The sequence below is a fragment of the Passer domesticus genome, chromosome 3 (assembly GCF_036417665.1).
Source record: "Passer domesticus isolate bPasDom1 chromosome 3, bPasDom1.hap1, whole genome shotgun sequence".
Taxonomy (NCBI): Eukaryota; Metazoa; Chordata; class Aves; order Passeriformes; family Passeridae; genus Passer; species Passer domesticus.
In genome coordinates, this window is record NC_087476.1 from 62,036,927 (window position 1) to 62,052,711 (window position 15,785).

Consider the following 15,785-nt stretch of genomic DNA (forward strand, 5'->3'; position numbering starts at 1 on the left):
TGCAAGGATAATTTAATCTTTATTTAGGTCTTAAGATCTTAACACTGCAAGTAAGATTTCACTGGACTGGTAAAATTATTAACATAACAAATTTAAGGCAGCTGTTACATAGTGTTACATTAATATTTCAGTCAGACTGAACTCTTCTGTAGATACATTCATGCAATTAACTTCTATGCTGTAATTTGAAATATATGGGATTGCTTTGTTTCCCTGTATTAGACCTATCTGGTTAAACTTTTCTCAAACAGTACAGAGAATGGACTCGTTGTTTTTCTTGGCAGAAGTAAAAAGATCTAAGGACTTAATGGTTAAATGACTTATTTGATTCAAGAAATGCATGTTGAGAATGCCTTGGAGCTAAATATACATCTTATATGTGTATGTCACATGCAAACATGGAGAAATTGAAGGTTGAAACATTAATATTATTCTTAGCTAAAATCATTCCCCCCCCCCTAGAAAATCCAAAAATATCCTTGCACTGAGAGAAGTGGGCCCATGAAACTTCCTCCTTTCCAAAAGATTCCTTTCCTCTCCTCTGCTGAGGAGGAGAAATCTTTCATGCAGCCATAAACAATCCTCTGTGTTGCCTCTTATGGTTCACTCCAATTTCGGCTTTTCTTTTCCTTGTTCAGTACCTGAAAACATATGAGAGCAGCTTTTAAAAATCTCTCAATGAATACAATGGAAGGCTTTGCTTAGAGAGGTTCCTCTAACGCATTAATCTTTCTTTTCCCTTTATCCATGTTGTTTCTCCTGAACTTGCTCACATGTGTTACCTCACCTGCTGTGAAGGAAAAGAGCAGCTGCACACCTGATAGCAGCTCTCTGTCCAGCAATGAGCTGCACAATCCTCCCTCCCTCGCTCCCATTTTCAGATCAGCCTGACCCCCTGCCGCACGCGCAGCCTTTGACGGCTGCAGGGGTCTGGGAACACTTAGTTCCCTCACGTGCTCTGCTTACCTACTAGCAAACTAAAATAGATGCTACTATAGCTGAATCGAAGCAAACAACTTTGTTTGAAAGAAAATTTTAATAACTGTGTTTCAGAATTCAATAATTGGAAGCCCCTCTCCATTTCAACATTGATTTTTAAGTATTTGCAGGTACAACTCTCTTTTTCAAAAGTACAAGAATGAGTAAACAATTTCTACTGAAAGGGTGCCTTTCTCTTCTTGTAGTGGCCATTTCTTTCAGTAATATCAGGAGGGCTGAGTTGAGTGTACAGCTTCTTAAAGAAATTATTCTAACTGCAGGACTCGTCTCTTTTCTATGCTGGGCTGGGCAGCAGACTGTGTTTTCTCTGGCAATGGAAACATTCAGCTATTTCATGTGCCTGTTCCTGGACAATGAATTACTACTGGTATCTGACAAAAGTATTGTTCTTCTGACTAAGCCCTCTCTGCCAGACATCTCAAATACAAATATTTCTTTTGGAGGTTTTCAGGCCTGCTGCATGCTGGAAAAGAAAGACTTGTGATAACCAAAGGCAAAAAAGAAGCAATGCTTGAGAATGCTGAGAGGAAAATGCAGTCACAAGTAAGATCACCTGCTAGTGCAATATATGCACAGGCGGTAAGTACACCCTAAATCACTTTAAAACATAGTTAATGAATTCCAATATGGGAAACAATAAGATTCATCTGCACTTAGAAAGCACAACTGCAGAGCTGCCTTGAGAAAGAAACAACACCAAGACAAATGGGTCTGCATGTTGCTGGCAGCCCAAGTACAATGGCCCTGGGTGTTGCTGGCACAGCGGTGTAACGGGAGAGCCACAGCTGAAGGTTTAAGAACCAAAACAAGAGACCGGGACCAAAAGATTACAGTTTACAGTGTTGCTCCAGAGCCAATCTTATGTCTTCTCCTAGCAGGAACTTCTCCAATAATTTTAAAAGCTATTTTATTTGCCTTTTTGAAAGCACCTCTTTCCTTTCTTCTGAAGCACTCTACTGCAGATGCATCAAATAGTTTGGCAGGAATGCAGATATCCTCAAAATTGTGGACAGACGCTGGCTTGTACAAAGGGCAAATTTTTCCTTCCCTACCATGTTTGTGGTTTAACTTGGAAAAACTAACTGCAAATCATTTTGTCAGTAGTGAGGTTCTATTTAATGCATCTCCAGAGGCAAATAAAAAAATCTCCAAACCCAAAACAACCCCTTCTCACCCCAGAAATCTTCTCATGGCAGACTGTTTTGATTTGCAGTCTTACTGCTCAAAAGCCCCTTTTAATCGTACAGTTTTCAAATAATATTTTCCCAGGTCTCGCATGGTGACAGACTGGCATAATTTTACATCTCTGCCGTTTGTGGTGTTCCTGCCACACACTTTGGGTTAAGTTTGTGCAAAGTGTTTCAAGCTCAGCAAACCAGCACGGGACTCACAGCATTTTCTTTTTTGCAAAGCTTGAGCCACAAAGGACTTGGGATCAATATTCCTTATCTATGTGAAGGAAATGATGGAGAGGACAATAATGCCAGGGTAAACCTTGAAAGGTGTTGGGAGAATGACGAAACTGAGTTAGCTCCTCTAGGGTGGCAGGCTGCAAGGAGCAGGGATTTTGTTATGTATACTTTGGAATAGTGCAGGAGATTTTCCACCATCTCCTTATTCGTGGACTTGCTAAGAATATGTGATTCTTTACCACACTATTATTCTTCATACAGGACTTAGGTCAAGTGAAATTATTCCTTGCAGCTGCCTTTTTGGAAACATCTTTTCTGAGTTAACTTAAAGACATTAAATAAATGTGAATTTGACATCAAACTGAGGACCGAATACCTGTCTTGAACACTATGACGAGTGACTGATGGTCCTAGAGCAAAAACAAAAAGGCATTTTACAGCTGGATGCTAATATGGGCAAACAGAAAGTAAAACTGCTTTGAGCCTATAGCATTAGATTCTACCTGGTATTGAAGGACTTGTTAAAGAGAGTTGTGTGTGCCATTAACTACCATGTGAATTTATTTCCCCCAAGTTGTGATTTGCCACAGCAGCTATTATGAATGTTGTTTGCTTATTTCATTTGATTTGATAAATGAAAACTATCTTTCATAGATAAAAGGAACCTACTTTTAATCTTGTGTTTGTCTTATTTTCCCTTTTCCTCTCCTCAGCAATGAGTGGCCTAGGCAGGATGATGTAGAGTCTACAGGTGATGTAGAGTCTGCACAGTTAAGTTTACCCTGCACTAAAGTGATCTTTCATTCCTGTTATTTCACTGACAAGAAAATGTTCATTTTCCCTGAGTAAATTTATATGGTGAGACAATACCTTATACCCGAAAATACTAAAAGTATATTTTCATTTCTCAGTCTAAGCCTACCATTATTGGCATTCACACAGAATGATACTTTTTTCTAGCTGCATTTAATGGGTTCATCAGCTAATAAGTGGGTTGTAAACATCTCAGGTAATTGCCAAGAGCTCTTAAATTAGTACTGTAAGTTATAAAAGAGAATACATATTCATAGCTCCTCAGGCTCTCCAGCAGACATTCTGTTCATCCGTCTGTTTTTAAGGGCAGGCAAGCAAGATGTTTCAGTGGAACTTCTGTCATTTTCCTTTGTTTTAGTCAGCTTAAAACATTCTACACTTTCAGAGAAACATACTCAAGTCCTGATGGTGTATTTCATGAGATAATATTCCTAAAACAATACTCACATTTCTGTGTATCCCAGATGTAGTTGTTCAGGACTTCTCCCACCAAGTAGAATACGTTAATTATTACGGTAACAGCTGCAAAAAAGATTATTTTGACACCTGGGCTGAGGTGCTCAAGAAGCGGGTACACCCACACTCCTGTAACGTGGTGAATCCAGCACACCCTGAAACAAAACAAAAATAATAAGCACTGACTCTTACAGCTCTCTTTTACAAAAGTAGCTTGGCCTGTAGGCTTAGCTACTGTAACCCAAAAAGCAATTATCTTAAAGGCCTGCAAATTGCAGGTGAACTGGAGCATGTGGATGACATCCATCCCAAACAGACATCACAAATGATGAAACTATGGCTTATTTCCCACATTCTTACTGCTTTGCTTTAATTTATTATGAGCAGTTGGCTCGTTTTCATTTCTGACATAGGCAGGTATTTCCTCGCTCACTTATATTTCCGAGGAAACCCCTGTTTTGTGCCAAAGATGGAAACTGCAGCAGCCTCTGTTCCAAGCAGGTTCTTTATCCTAAAAGCATTCAGGGTTCTACAGGCTCTCCTACCATCTCTCCCTGCTTTCTGCATTATCCTGCTTTCACTTCATACACATTTGTGTTTTTCTTTTGCTTTTCCTCGCTACACATGGTAATCAGTTTTTGGGTTTGCCAGAAGCATATGGTTTAGATTCTCTTTGAGAGAATAATTTCTTCAGCAACTGTGTTTTAGATTGGTCCTCCTTTTCTTTCAGCTACCTGCTATAATTTGGAATCTGGTAATTTTTCTCTAGGAAGATAAACATTTTTTTTAAAAGACCAAACAAAACCACACCTAAAAAGTAGTGCCCAGCCCCACAGCCAATATACAATAAAGGAAAATAATTGATGGTGGTTTGCTGGTGACACAGAGATTTTTAGCATTCAGCTACAGAGGACATTGTTGGTACACTAACTCAAGAGAGAGACCATCAGCTTTAGTGCACTGCAGCCTGAAGAAGCACTCCAGGTGTGTGGTTTTGCTGTGTGTGGCTGCAGTGGACACCTGTGTCCACTGATGGCATCACTTTTGTGTTGAGATCTGATGCAGTGAGTGGTGAAGTTGCAGTGAGCAGAAAGCTCATACATTCCAGTAGGTGGAAGTTAAGAAAAGCAAATACTGGCAAACAACTGAGCAAACATCTCAGAGGCTAACTGGGTAAAGTGCTCAGTGAAGGTAAGCTGGGGCTTTGCTGGGCTCTCTTCAAGAATGTAAATCTTTTCCTTTCTGACCTGAAAATTTGAGTGAAAAGCTTACAGTGAAGCACAACTAGAGCAGCTGCAAATGTTATAGATGGGGATTTCCATGTCCACACGACTTGATTCACTTGCTGATTTTTCTATTTGCTTAAGGAAGATTTTTGATCACTAGATCAACAGTCAAAGGCTCCTAAAGGGCAGAGATAGAGAAGTCCACAGAAAACTGTTACCATAAAATTCTGTCACACAGGGAGTACAGAATCCCTGTTTAACAATCACCCTGGAATTGTACATGGTTGTTATAGCTTCCCTCCTCCTTGGAAAAGCTTTTATTACAGCCCAACCCTTAACAGTTGGACACTTCACTTGGGAAACTACATGTGTCAGTAAATTAATCTGCATGATCTAAATGCAATTAAACCCCCTTTCTCCAAATCAGTTCACATATGGGAAATTATCTCTGTACTTTACAGTTATTTTCCCCAGTATTCTTCTGTGATAGAATTAACCTGACAAGATAAAATTATCTGTGAAAAAATGAAGGGTTCCTGCGTAACCCATGGTAACAGGGGACACCATGTTCCTTTTGATGAAAGAAAAAGATGAGAGAGTTGGGTAGAAGGTAGTGGGATGTCCCCTGCTACCAGGTTCGCTTAGCAGGGAATGTATATTACTGCCTAACATTTTCAGTTTCATTTACTTTTTTCAGGTTTAATTTGCTTTTTTTTTTCTAATGATCATTCTGTGAAAAACAAGCTCCAAGGAAAAAGACTGAAAAAGAGCCAGTCTCTTTTTCCACTTATTTTCTCTGGTGTCATGAAACTTCCTATGATTATACAGTACCTTTACAGAGGGACTTTTCAAGGGACCTTCTAAACAGCACCTACGTAGCCAGCTTCAGGAACCAAGTAGAAGTGGCTTTTACTAGAACACATTTATGCTAGAAAGAGGAAGCATTTTCTAAATCCAGCCAATGAGTCACTGATGAGCTCCTGCATGTCAGCAATCTCTGGTTAGTTCAGGCTTTGGAGACAGCTCACACACTGCTGCCCAGCACAGCAGCCCCTGCGTGGTGATGCTGCTTGTGCCTTCAGTGTAGCTGCTGTTTGCCTGTCCCCAGGGTGGCCACGCTGTCAAAACTGCTTTGAGCACAAGAGGGACCAAGCACCACTCTGGAGACAACAGTCACAAACCCACCTGATCCTTCTAAAAATGAGCTGCAGCATGCTGCTGGCTATGCTGGAGTGGAGTAATATTAGCCTCCTCTCCACTGAGCAGTGACACACTGACTGCTCTAGCATTGCCTGTACCCCAAACAGGAGCAGCAAAGGGACAACTGCTGCCATGGAAACCTCACCTGGTGGCCATTCCTAGTAGGTTTGCTCCTGCTGGAATACAGGCATTCTCGAGGCTTCACTATAAAGGGCTGATCAACCATTCACATAAAGCTTCTACACAAGAGTGCTGATTGCCAGCGTTAATTAATGCCTTCAGTGTTGCTAATCCAGTAGCCATTATATGCCTATCCAACCTCATTATTAGGTAAGCACATGGAAGCATGCATTAAGATTTACTCAGGAGTGCAAAAACTAGATCAAATTGAAGATTTTTTCATTGAACAGGTGTAAAAATGTGTCGTTTAGATAGAAATAAACTGAGGAGAAAAGGAAAAGGCAAAAAGGGGAAAAAAGGAGAAAAAGAGGAGTAAAACTGGACTGGCTATTTCTGAGAAGATAAAGTTAACCTGAACCCCCCTGTGATTTGGAACAGTAGCAGCTGTATGTAGACATAACTGTATATTTTCAATGAATGTGTTACAGGTCATGGAGTTCATCTAGCCATTTGTTAGAAACAGCAAAAAGAGAAGGAACGGAAACATTCACACATTGTATTCAAATTAAAATGTCTGTTAAAAAAAAGTGTTGTTTTTAGAAATTTTCAACCAGTTGGTGTAGAAATCAGAAAAAGCTATTTGAAAATGCACAGTATTGCTTGTTTTTAACAAATCTGTCAAAAAATGTGACTTTGTAGCTAGTTTTCACTTCTACTATACAGTAGATGTTGTATATCTCTCCTATCAAAGTAATCAGGAGAAAATAACAAGTATGCAGGGAACATACATTTACATTTATTCTTTGGATATAGATCTTTTGTTAATGAGGAAAACTAAGGACAAAAATTTGTTGGAACCTTGTGGTTTATGTGTACTCTGTCAGTTTAAATGATACAGCTGTAACAACAGCATGTGTAAGACCTTAGTCCTGGCAGAATCAAGCTCAACAAGTGAGTATAATGGTAGCTAATAACCATGACACCTCATTAATTTTGTAATGGGAGATGTTGCAGAAGATGGTTGCCCCTTCATGGTAGCTGCTCTCAGCTATCATAGCTTGGCAGCACTTTGTGGTCTGGACTCTCAGAGGGAGTCTCCACCCATTTCCTGTCGTGCTTGAGTCCTTAATCATAACCTGTACTCATCAACAACCAGTACTCTGAGTTCTGGAAAAAGGGGCTGCTAGATGAGGGGCTGTGTAACTTCTCAAGAGCAGCAAATTAAAGGACACAGAATAATAATGCATGACATAAAAATGGGTGAAGAGCTTCCAGTTCTCTTCCTCATGACAGAAGAATCACCTCAATGCAACTCAGAGACAAGAAATTCAAAGCTGATAATGGAAATATCTTTCTGAATGATACCTAATTAATCTCTGGAATGTTCTACCCTACCTTTCAGTGATACATCACCAAAATACAGATATTCAAAAAGTTTTGAAGTATGAAAGTCTGGAAGCCTACTTAGTGCACCCATCTTCTCTAGGCCCTATCATGCAACTCTAGAAAACTTTGTGAAATCAGGAGATGGTACAAGCAATAAGAATGAGCGCAATTATGCCTAAGTTTAAAGAGTACAAGGTACATAAACCATCTAGACCAAAGGATCTAAGCACCTACGCTTTGACATAAGTTTTGGAAGAAAACTCCCCCTTGAAAGCTGGTTGTTTCATAATGGTTTGCTAAGCTCTCCTGAAGCATCTGCCATTAGCTCTACCTGGAGTGTGGGTACATGACAACTCTCATCTATGAACGGCAGTTCCTTTCTGGTTACTTCTTGCAGCAGCAAATCCTCTCCCAGATCTTCAGTGCTCTTATTATTTCCAGTGACTGGCCACAAAGGAAGGCTGAATCCTTGGTTCCAGACAAATTGTAGAGAGTTCCCAGTGGCTACTCTTTAGCAAAAAGAACATGGGCATTTTGTACCCTTTATTTCATGATCTTTTCCAGGATCACTCTCTTCCTTTTCCACCAAAAGTGATAACTTTACCCAGAGATATTAAAATGTGGAATGTCTTCCAAACAAGGTGATGGGCTTAGAGCAGCTGAGACATTCAAAACAAACAAACAAATAATTTGTGGTTGTAGTGCAAGTCCAATCTTGTGCTTTCAGGGACAGGAGCACAATGACCCACAATAAATTTGTTCTACTTTTGGTTTCTAATACTGATTGATGAGAGACACATCTTCAAAACGCCCCCCAAAAACACAGGAGAGTTTGTTCTACATCTAATCAGATTTTTTAAGATCTCAGCTATATTAAAATGCTGGGCTTCTTATATTAACAGCCAGACAGACCTAACACACCTACACCAGGAATGTACATAGTTTAGGAATTTTAAAGTAAACAGTCATCATTTAGCAAATAACAGCAATCATCCCCTCTTGTTCCATATTCTTAATGCTGGATTCTTCTCCATTCATCTGAGTGGATGGACTACATGGGAATACATGGGTCACAGGACTGTGCTACTGGTGTGGAGTGGCTTATGCAGTCAGAACCAGACAAGTCCTGAGAAACTGCAGCTGCAAATAATGTCACATCCAGAATGTACTCAGCATGACATGGTGCTGGCATCCTCTGGGAGGAACAAAGCTTAGCAGAAATTTGTGTTTATGTACAGGTAGCTACAATGACAGAAATTTAACAGATTCACTGCAAAGTGCTGTCATCTCTGGAAGTCATCTATTTTGATAAATAATTTTTCATCTTAAATATAGTAGTGGTTGCTATGCCTTCTTGAGCTATATTTTAAGGAGCTGCACAAGGAAGTGAGAACATATTACCGATGCATGTCATCTGTGATTGTGCTGTTGCTTTGACTGAAACATTTGAGGATGTGGAGGTGGAGGCAAGCCAGAAAGCAACAGTCCAAAATGGCTATGTCAGACCTACTAGGCTGGGGATCCATACAGCCTTCTCCTGCTGAAAGCACTGCTGTCCTCCCACCCTCCTGGGTCAGGTACAAGGGACGCTAATCTTCCCCTGGCCTATTTCTGCTGCTTCTGTTTCTTCCTACTCTTTCCTCTTCAGGGCAGCTCCAGCTCCAACTCTCTTCTCCTCCTCTGTGTTTTCTCATCTATCATCCACTTCTACATCAGCCTTCCATTCCAATTTCAAAGTCTGTTTCTCTCTCCCTCTCCCAGCATTCCCCACTTACTTTCACGACTTCAGCTTTGAAGCTGCTGACCTGTGAGCTGTATGTTTCCTGATCCACTTCTCTTTTCACACATGATTTTAGTTAATTTCTTTTACTTGCCCCCAGGACATTTTACTTTTTTTTTTTGCTCTAACCATGGACTCCTCTGATCTTTATTGAACTTTTATCCCCAGTGCTCACTTCCAAAAGCATGCATGATGCCCTTCCTATATACAAACCCTCAGCACAGCTTAGCAAAGCCCTGTTGTGTCTCTCCTGTTCCATTGGCACCACCAGCCTCAAAAATCCTTCTGGTTTCTCAATCTTGTCCTTCTTTATCAACATGACTGTCAATTCTCACCAAGCTTCATGCTCTAACCCACGACCCCTCTCTTCTGAATCTCAAGGTTTGTCCTAGCAGTCTGTGCCAACATCTGCTCTTTCTGATCTTCCTCTCCTTCTATGGAGACCTGCTAGTGGAAATCCTACAGCAAGCCTGATAGAATCAATCTCAAATTCATTCCAAGTCCTCAGTGTACATTCCTTTCTTAAATTCATTCAAGAAGGCAAATTACCCCATCTAAATGCTCTCCCTCAGTGTATCTAAGGAACTCTCCTAAAGTCACTTCAAGAGAAACTTTATTTTCAAATCAAAGTTTAGAAGCTCTTTAAATAGATTTATAAAAGAATGAAAGAATGAATCAAGTCCAAGCTTGGCACATGTGGAGGCAGCTCCTAGTGGATTTGAGATAGCTATAAGAGAGCAGATAAGTCTTTTGCTCCCAGCATGACTACAGCAGTAGAGTCAGATTCTTAGGGTCTGGTTTTTTGGCATCTCGAAGTGTTCAAAAGTAGAGGGAAAAAGAAAACCATTTAAAATAAACGTATTTGTCTCAGTTTATTTTAGGGACGTATTAGACTCTGATATTAGTTACCATGAGGTCATTCTTGTTACAAGGAGGAACACATTTCTGGCTCTTTTCTGTTCCTTGACAACTAACTCCATACACTCATTGGCAGAATTTTCTGGTAGTACTGGCAAATGCTCTGGTTTTCTTAGCACTGTCTAGATTTAATAATTCAATACAAACTGTGACCTTTTCAAGCCATGCTAAATAAAGCCAATAGGCTTTTCCCATCTTATCCCATGGCCTCCATCCTGAAAGTCCATGTATGGTCTGCAACATGCAATGCAAGTCTGTGGATGCTCTGCCTGGGCACAGTTCCTTGTGAGCTCCCTCTCACAGAGAGTGCATGAGCTAAGTGCGCCTACTCAAAAACTCTTTGACTGAAGGGAGAGAATGCAAGAAAAATAAAGAGAAAAACAGAAAAAGCTTTTACTCTTCAAGAAAGGATGTTTCTCAGAAAACAAGTCTCTGAATCATGCTCAGGAGATAACAAGTTATTTAGCTATGTTCTTCCAATTTCAGTGATGCTATTCAGAATTGTTTGCCAATTTTCTTATTTACCAATTATACATTAAAAAGCACTTGCTATTCTACCACCTCTTTCATACATGACAGATTCAGTCACATACAAAATAAAACAAGCTTTCCTCTACTTGGAGTTGAAAAAAGCATTCACAGAATCAAACCTAAACAACATCCTCCTGTATGTTCCTTTCCTGTAAAAAGTGCAACACAATACATAAAACATGTAGGATGGTAAGAAAGTTTCAGCTGAGATTGGAAGAGAATTCAAAATTCCAGAACAAAACATAGAGAACATCTGATTAGCGGCTGTCTTCACTTTATTCTGAGAGTTGCAGTGAAAACACTTCTGCTGAGGGAAAAAATGGCATAGGCAAAAGAACAAATTGTCAAGTGGCAGATCCCTAAATTCTAGTTAAAAATACATAAACCACAAACTAAGCGTCAGAACAGGACCCACAGTCAACCCTAGGTACAAAGGAAGGAAGTTCCACCAGGCTGTACGGACCTAGGTCATTTGCAGGTACAGTCTTATTTTAATACACTGTGCTAACCTTGAGGGTGCTGCCAACAAGGACAACACATCCGAATTCAGCAATTCCAAGCCCCCTGAGTGATTAAGGTCTCTACTGTAATGTGGTCACTTGGCAACAGGAAGACAGTGGATTTCATGTGTGAAAAGAAGCCACACCCTGAATGAGAGGGATGACAAACTCCTCACTTTTCATACTTTCTGGTAGATTTTTCCAACCTGTGAATACGGTATATCATTTTGATGTAATGGGACCAAGATTTGGCTTGCAGCCTCAAGCACATCTTGGCTAGAGTCTTCAATAGCACCTGCAGGCTGAGGACACGCAGAACTTGCAAGTGATGGCACAGTGTAGACTTTGTCTGCCTCCACTAACCTGCAAAGGCCTCCTTCCATAACAGCAGAAGGAAAAATGGGTTGTATATGCATAATTTAGCAGGATGAACTTTTAAGACTGTCTCATCTCATTTAAAGAGAAATCACAACTTGGAAGAAGGCGAACCACTTGAGAGTAGCCCTATCTGTTTTGGAAATAATACACGTGTAGGCAAAACCAATAAACAGCAAAAGCAAAGGGAGATAACCACAGTCTGTGCCTGGGTAATTTTAATTCAGTAATTATTTAATGCAGAATCTGCTTCTCCTGCTTTACTTCTCCTACAATTTTCTTTAACCTTGTAGCTGCAGGATACAGATGCACTGTAGTAGGTAGGATCAAGCTAGATGAGCATCACACTGATAACTGTAACAGATTCTTTAAAGATTTTAAGACACATCTGGTTTTGTTTCACTTGTAAAATTGGATTGTTTAAATTTAAAATTCTTATTAAAATACTATTGCATGTGTCTACTTAGATGATTTTAGGAGGTGCCAGAGGAAGTCAAGCCATAGGTACCTGCCAATCTGTCTCCAGGCACCATTAGAGGAAGGTCAAGAACTATCACAGTCAAGCGTTACTGTATATGGGTTAAGAACATAATCACTTTTTCCTGAGGGAATAATCATATGCCTTTTTGCATGTGGCTTCCCTTATCTTACAATTACAAATATTATTCTTTTTAAGAAGGGTATGTATGTTTATAAAAGCAAATGGCAGAATGTGGCTGTTGTCCTGGGACACAACATCACATTTCAGCTGGATTAATAGCATTGTGTGATCACTGAGTGTGCGTGGATATGTATGAATAATGACCTCTCTTTCACTGGATCAAAGGCAGAAATTGCATAGTTGAAGCAGTGTGATAGTACTGCCACAAGACCATGTTACTCTCACATTAGTTTTATCTCTCTTGGTTGGCAGAAATTTTGGAAAATACCTTCTCAGCTGAGAGAAGGATATTGTGAAGTAAAAAGAAAGAATATGAAATGGGGGCCATGAAATGCAGAAAGGATAAAGGACAGATGGCATCAAAGGAGAAATATAAATAAAACAAAGGTTTAGTGAAAAATAAATACTAGGGTAACCAAAGTATATTAACTCTGTCATGCAAGTCAGGTGCTTGATTAGAAACTGCCTGAAGACTTAATTTAATGTTGTATAAGAAAGATTATTTCTGTTTTAGTTTAGTTTCTCACCAACATTTGCATTTCTTAAACTTTAGAGTGTTTGGATTACTGACTTTTTCTGTAATCAATTTTACAGAAAGAATTTATGAACCAGTAAAGAAAAAAGACAGTGTTCTATCTTTCCTCTTGCTGCTTAAATTCTGATGCAGGAAATCATTTGCCTAGTCTCAATTTTATTTGATAGAACAAAAACCCCAAGCAATAAAACTAAGATCCAAGAAAAACATTTAGCTTGAAAAAAGGTTGAAAAATGTACCCTTGGAAAGACCACTGCTTACATGGGATTGTTCAACAAATTCCTGTTGTGTGAGGTTTGGCATATACTTTCTAAAAATATAAGCATCTGGGGAAACCAGACAAAGCCCAGGTCTTGGACCAAACGAGGCATGCAGCGTGAATCTGTTAGCGATTATATCCATAATGAAATATGTGCCCAAATTTAGCAGTACAAAACCCCCAATACAATGTGAAAACACAGCATGTACAGCCCTTACCATAAAATATAGCCAACAGCGAAGGTGCACACTGCAGCCAGTCCACAGCTCCTGCTGGGATACTGATGATGTGTTGTTCTCATCTCGATTAATACAAAGGGCAAAACTGTTGTGTGCTGGAAAAAAAAAACAACAAAACAATGGGGAAAAGCAGGTGATACAAATGGTTCTCTAGATTTTAATTTCAATTCTACAATAAGCAATTTAATTGCAAACACCTGAAGACAATTCTTGATGGCTAGAAAGACAAGGTAAAGTAACCATAAAATTGATCAATAACCCAACCAGTATCATCTCTCTAATGTCCAATTGTTTGAGAGAGCAGAGGAAAACTGAGTAACCAGAATGTACTTTTGTTCAGGAATCCAAGGCAGACACTCAGTGAGTAAAAAGGAAATGTGTCATGGAGGGACACAGTTCCCAACCCCAGTCTGGCCCTGGAGTTGCTCTGTGATCTCTGCCACGTCACTTCAGTTTTTGTGACCATTCTAGTTGGAAGGCAATAGATCTGTTTTTCAAAGACTAAGTACAAACAATGCCAAGTGAATGAATATAAATGGAGGTATTTAATGCTTCTGAGAATTAGGTTTAAATGTATCTCAACCTGGGGACTTGAAAACAGGGGACATATTTTCAAATGATAGCATCAATACCTCTGTTCCTCCATCTGCAAGACAGAAGCAATTACATTCAGAAAGGTGTAATGAATCTTAATTTTTCAGTTGCACAAAGTAGTTTTAGATTCCTAATTGAATCATATGAAAGCCAAAGCTGTAAAAACCATTTTCAGCTACTTGTCTTTATTTAGCTGTGAAACTCCTTATTTTGTTATTTTCCCATACACATTCCCTATACTGACCCTTCTGAGAAGGCCCGTTCATCCAATTAATGTCAGCAGCATGAAAAACTGCATCCAGCCTGCCCCCAACACTCAATGTCTACATTTTAGAGTGCTGGCAAGCATGAAAATATACATAAGCAAAGAACAAATGTGCCAGGAAATAAACCCCATAATTTCTGAATATACAGCTCACTTAAGACCAGCATTAGTAGTGACTCCAGAAATATACCCTGCCTTGCCTCCATGGGGCCAAGTTTTTGCTGGCATCTAAAGGGAATTACTTCAGTTGAGAGGTTAGCTCTAGGGTTTGGTAAGACTGACTGTGAATTCTTCTGCCCTCTCCACAAGAAGGCAGAAGAATGGAGGCCTGGAGGTGTAAGGATTGCAAGGGCAGCCTAAGTCCTAATGCAAGTTCAGTCCTTCCGCAAGTACTTGATCACCAGATGGAAAGTTATGGCACACACTGGCCACATTTTGCCATCATGTAGTTCTGGGGGATGCTGGAGGGTTTGATTTCTAAGTTTACAATAATTACAGTGTAAACCCACACTGATGTTCACCTGTGTGCAGATAGGAGAGGCATGGAGTAGAAATATCTTTGTGTGGATTACAGGTTAAACTGAGAAGAAACACAGTGGGGTCTAAGCCTTTAAAAACTGCAAAGACGAATGGTTTGAATGGAAAACGGTAAGATAATGGAAATGCTCCTGCTGAGAGATGTAACATAATTGAATTGGATATCTGCTCTGATTTTCAAGGCATTGGTAATTAATGACTAGCATTTGGAGAATGTCAGGTAGATAATACAGCAGTTAGGGGAGCTTTCAATTTCTTTATCTTTTAACAACTTGTTCCACCCCCATCCCTTTAAACACTCTAAATCAGCATCAAGGGAATGCAGAGATGTTTTATAGCAGTGTGGTCTGCTATAAAGGTGTCCACCATTAGATTAGAGGTCTATGAGCTGCAGAGGACCTTCAGAATCCATGATCAGGGACTGACAGCAAAGCAAGCCCTGGAGATTCACCTGCACATCTTGTGTCTGTATGGAAAAGGTCTCCAGGAAGAGAGAGATCAGTGCCTCACTCTGCAAAGCCCTCAAAGCAGAGCAGCTGGAGGCTGTGCAGATGTCCCTGCCCTGCCCCCATAACTTACTCAGAGAAAAAAACCCAGAAGAAAACAACAACTATTAATACCAAACTCCACCCTTGATACTCCTCGTATAATGTATTCTTGTAATCCAGTCACTTAGTTTTAACTCCACACTCTATGGATGATTGTTGCAGAGCTTGTGAGCTCGGTTTCTCCATGTAAATGTTTACTGCTTTCGATACTGCTTGTTGATGAGTTCCTCATTGATGATAACAACTCAACAGCTTGCCAATTAAAAGGTAGTTAAAATAATTTCAGCAATCAAGCCTTAATCTTGAATACTCTTCTCCTTTCTCTCCTCTCAATTCTTGTGCTTATATAATAAAATAGGTTATTATTTTCCTAAATTCTCACTTCTGCTCTTCCCTAAACGTAAGGGTGGAGAGAAAAGCAGATAATGAGC

General features: G+C 39.8%; 1 protein-coding gene across 1 annotated transcript in view; it reads right to left on the bottom strand.

The window, feature by feature from the left end:
* Positions 1-15,785, bottom strand: part of AIG1 (androgen induced 1) — a 123,046-nt gene continuing 107,261 nt past the window's right edge. Inside the window, exons 4-6 of the mRNA XM_064413497.1 lie at positions 13,390-13,505; positions 3,672-3,835; positions 1-641 (exon numbers count right to left, since the gene is read on the bottom strand). Of these exons, the coding sequence (XP_064269567.1) occupies positions 604-641; positions 3,672-3,835; positions 13,390-13,505 (318 nt within the window). The 3' untranslated portion in view covers positions 1-603. The remainder of the gene's footprint in view (positions 642-3,671; positions 3,836-13,389; positions 13,506-15,785) is intronic.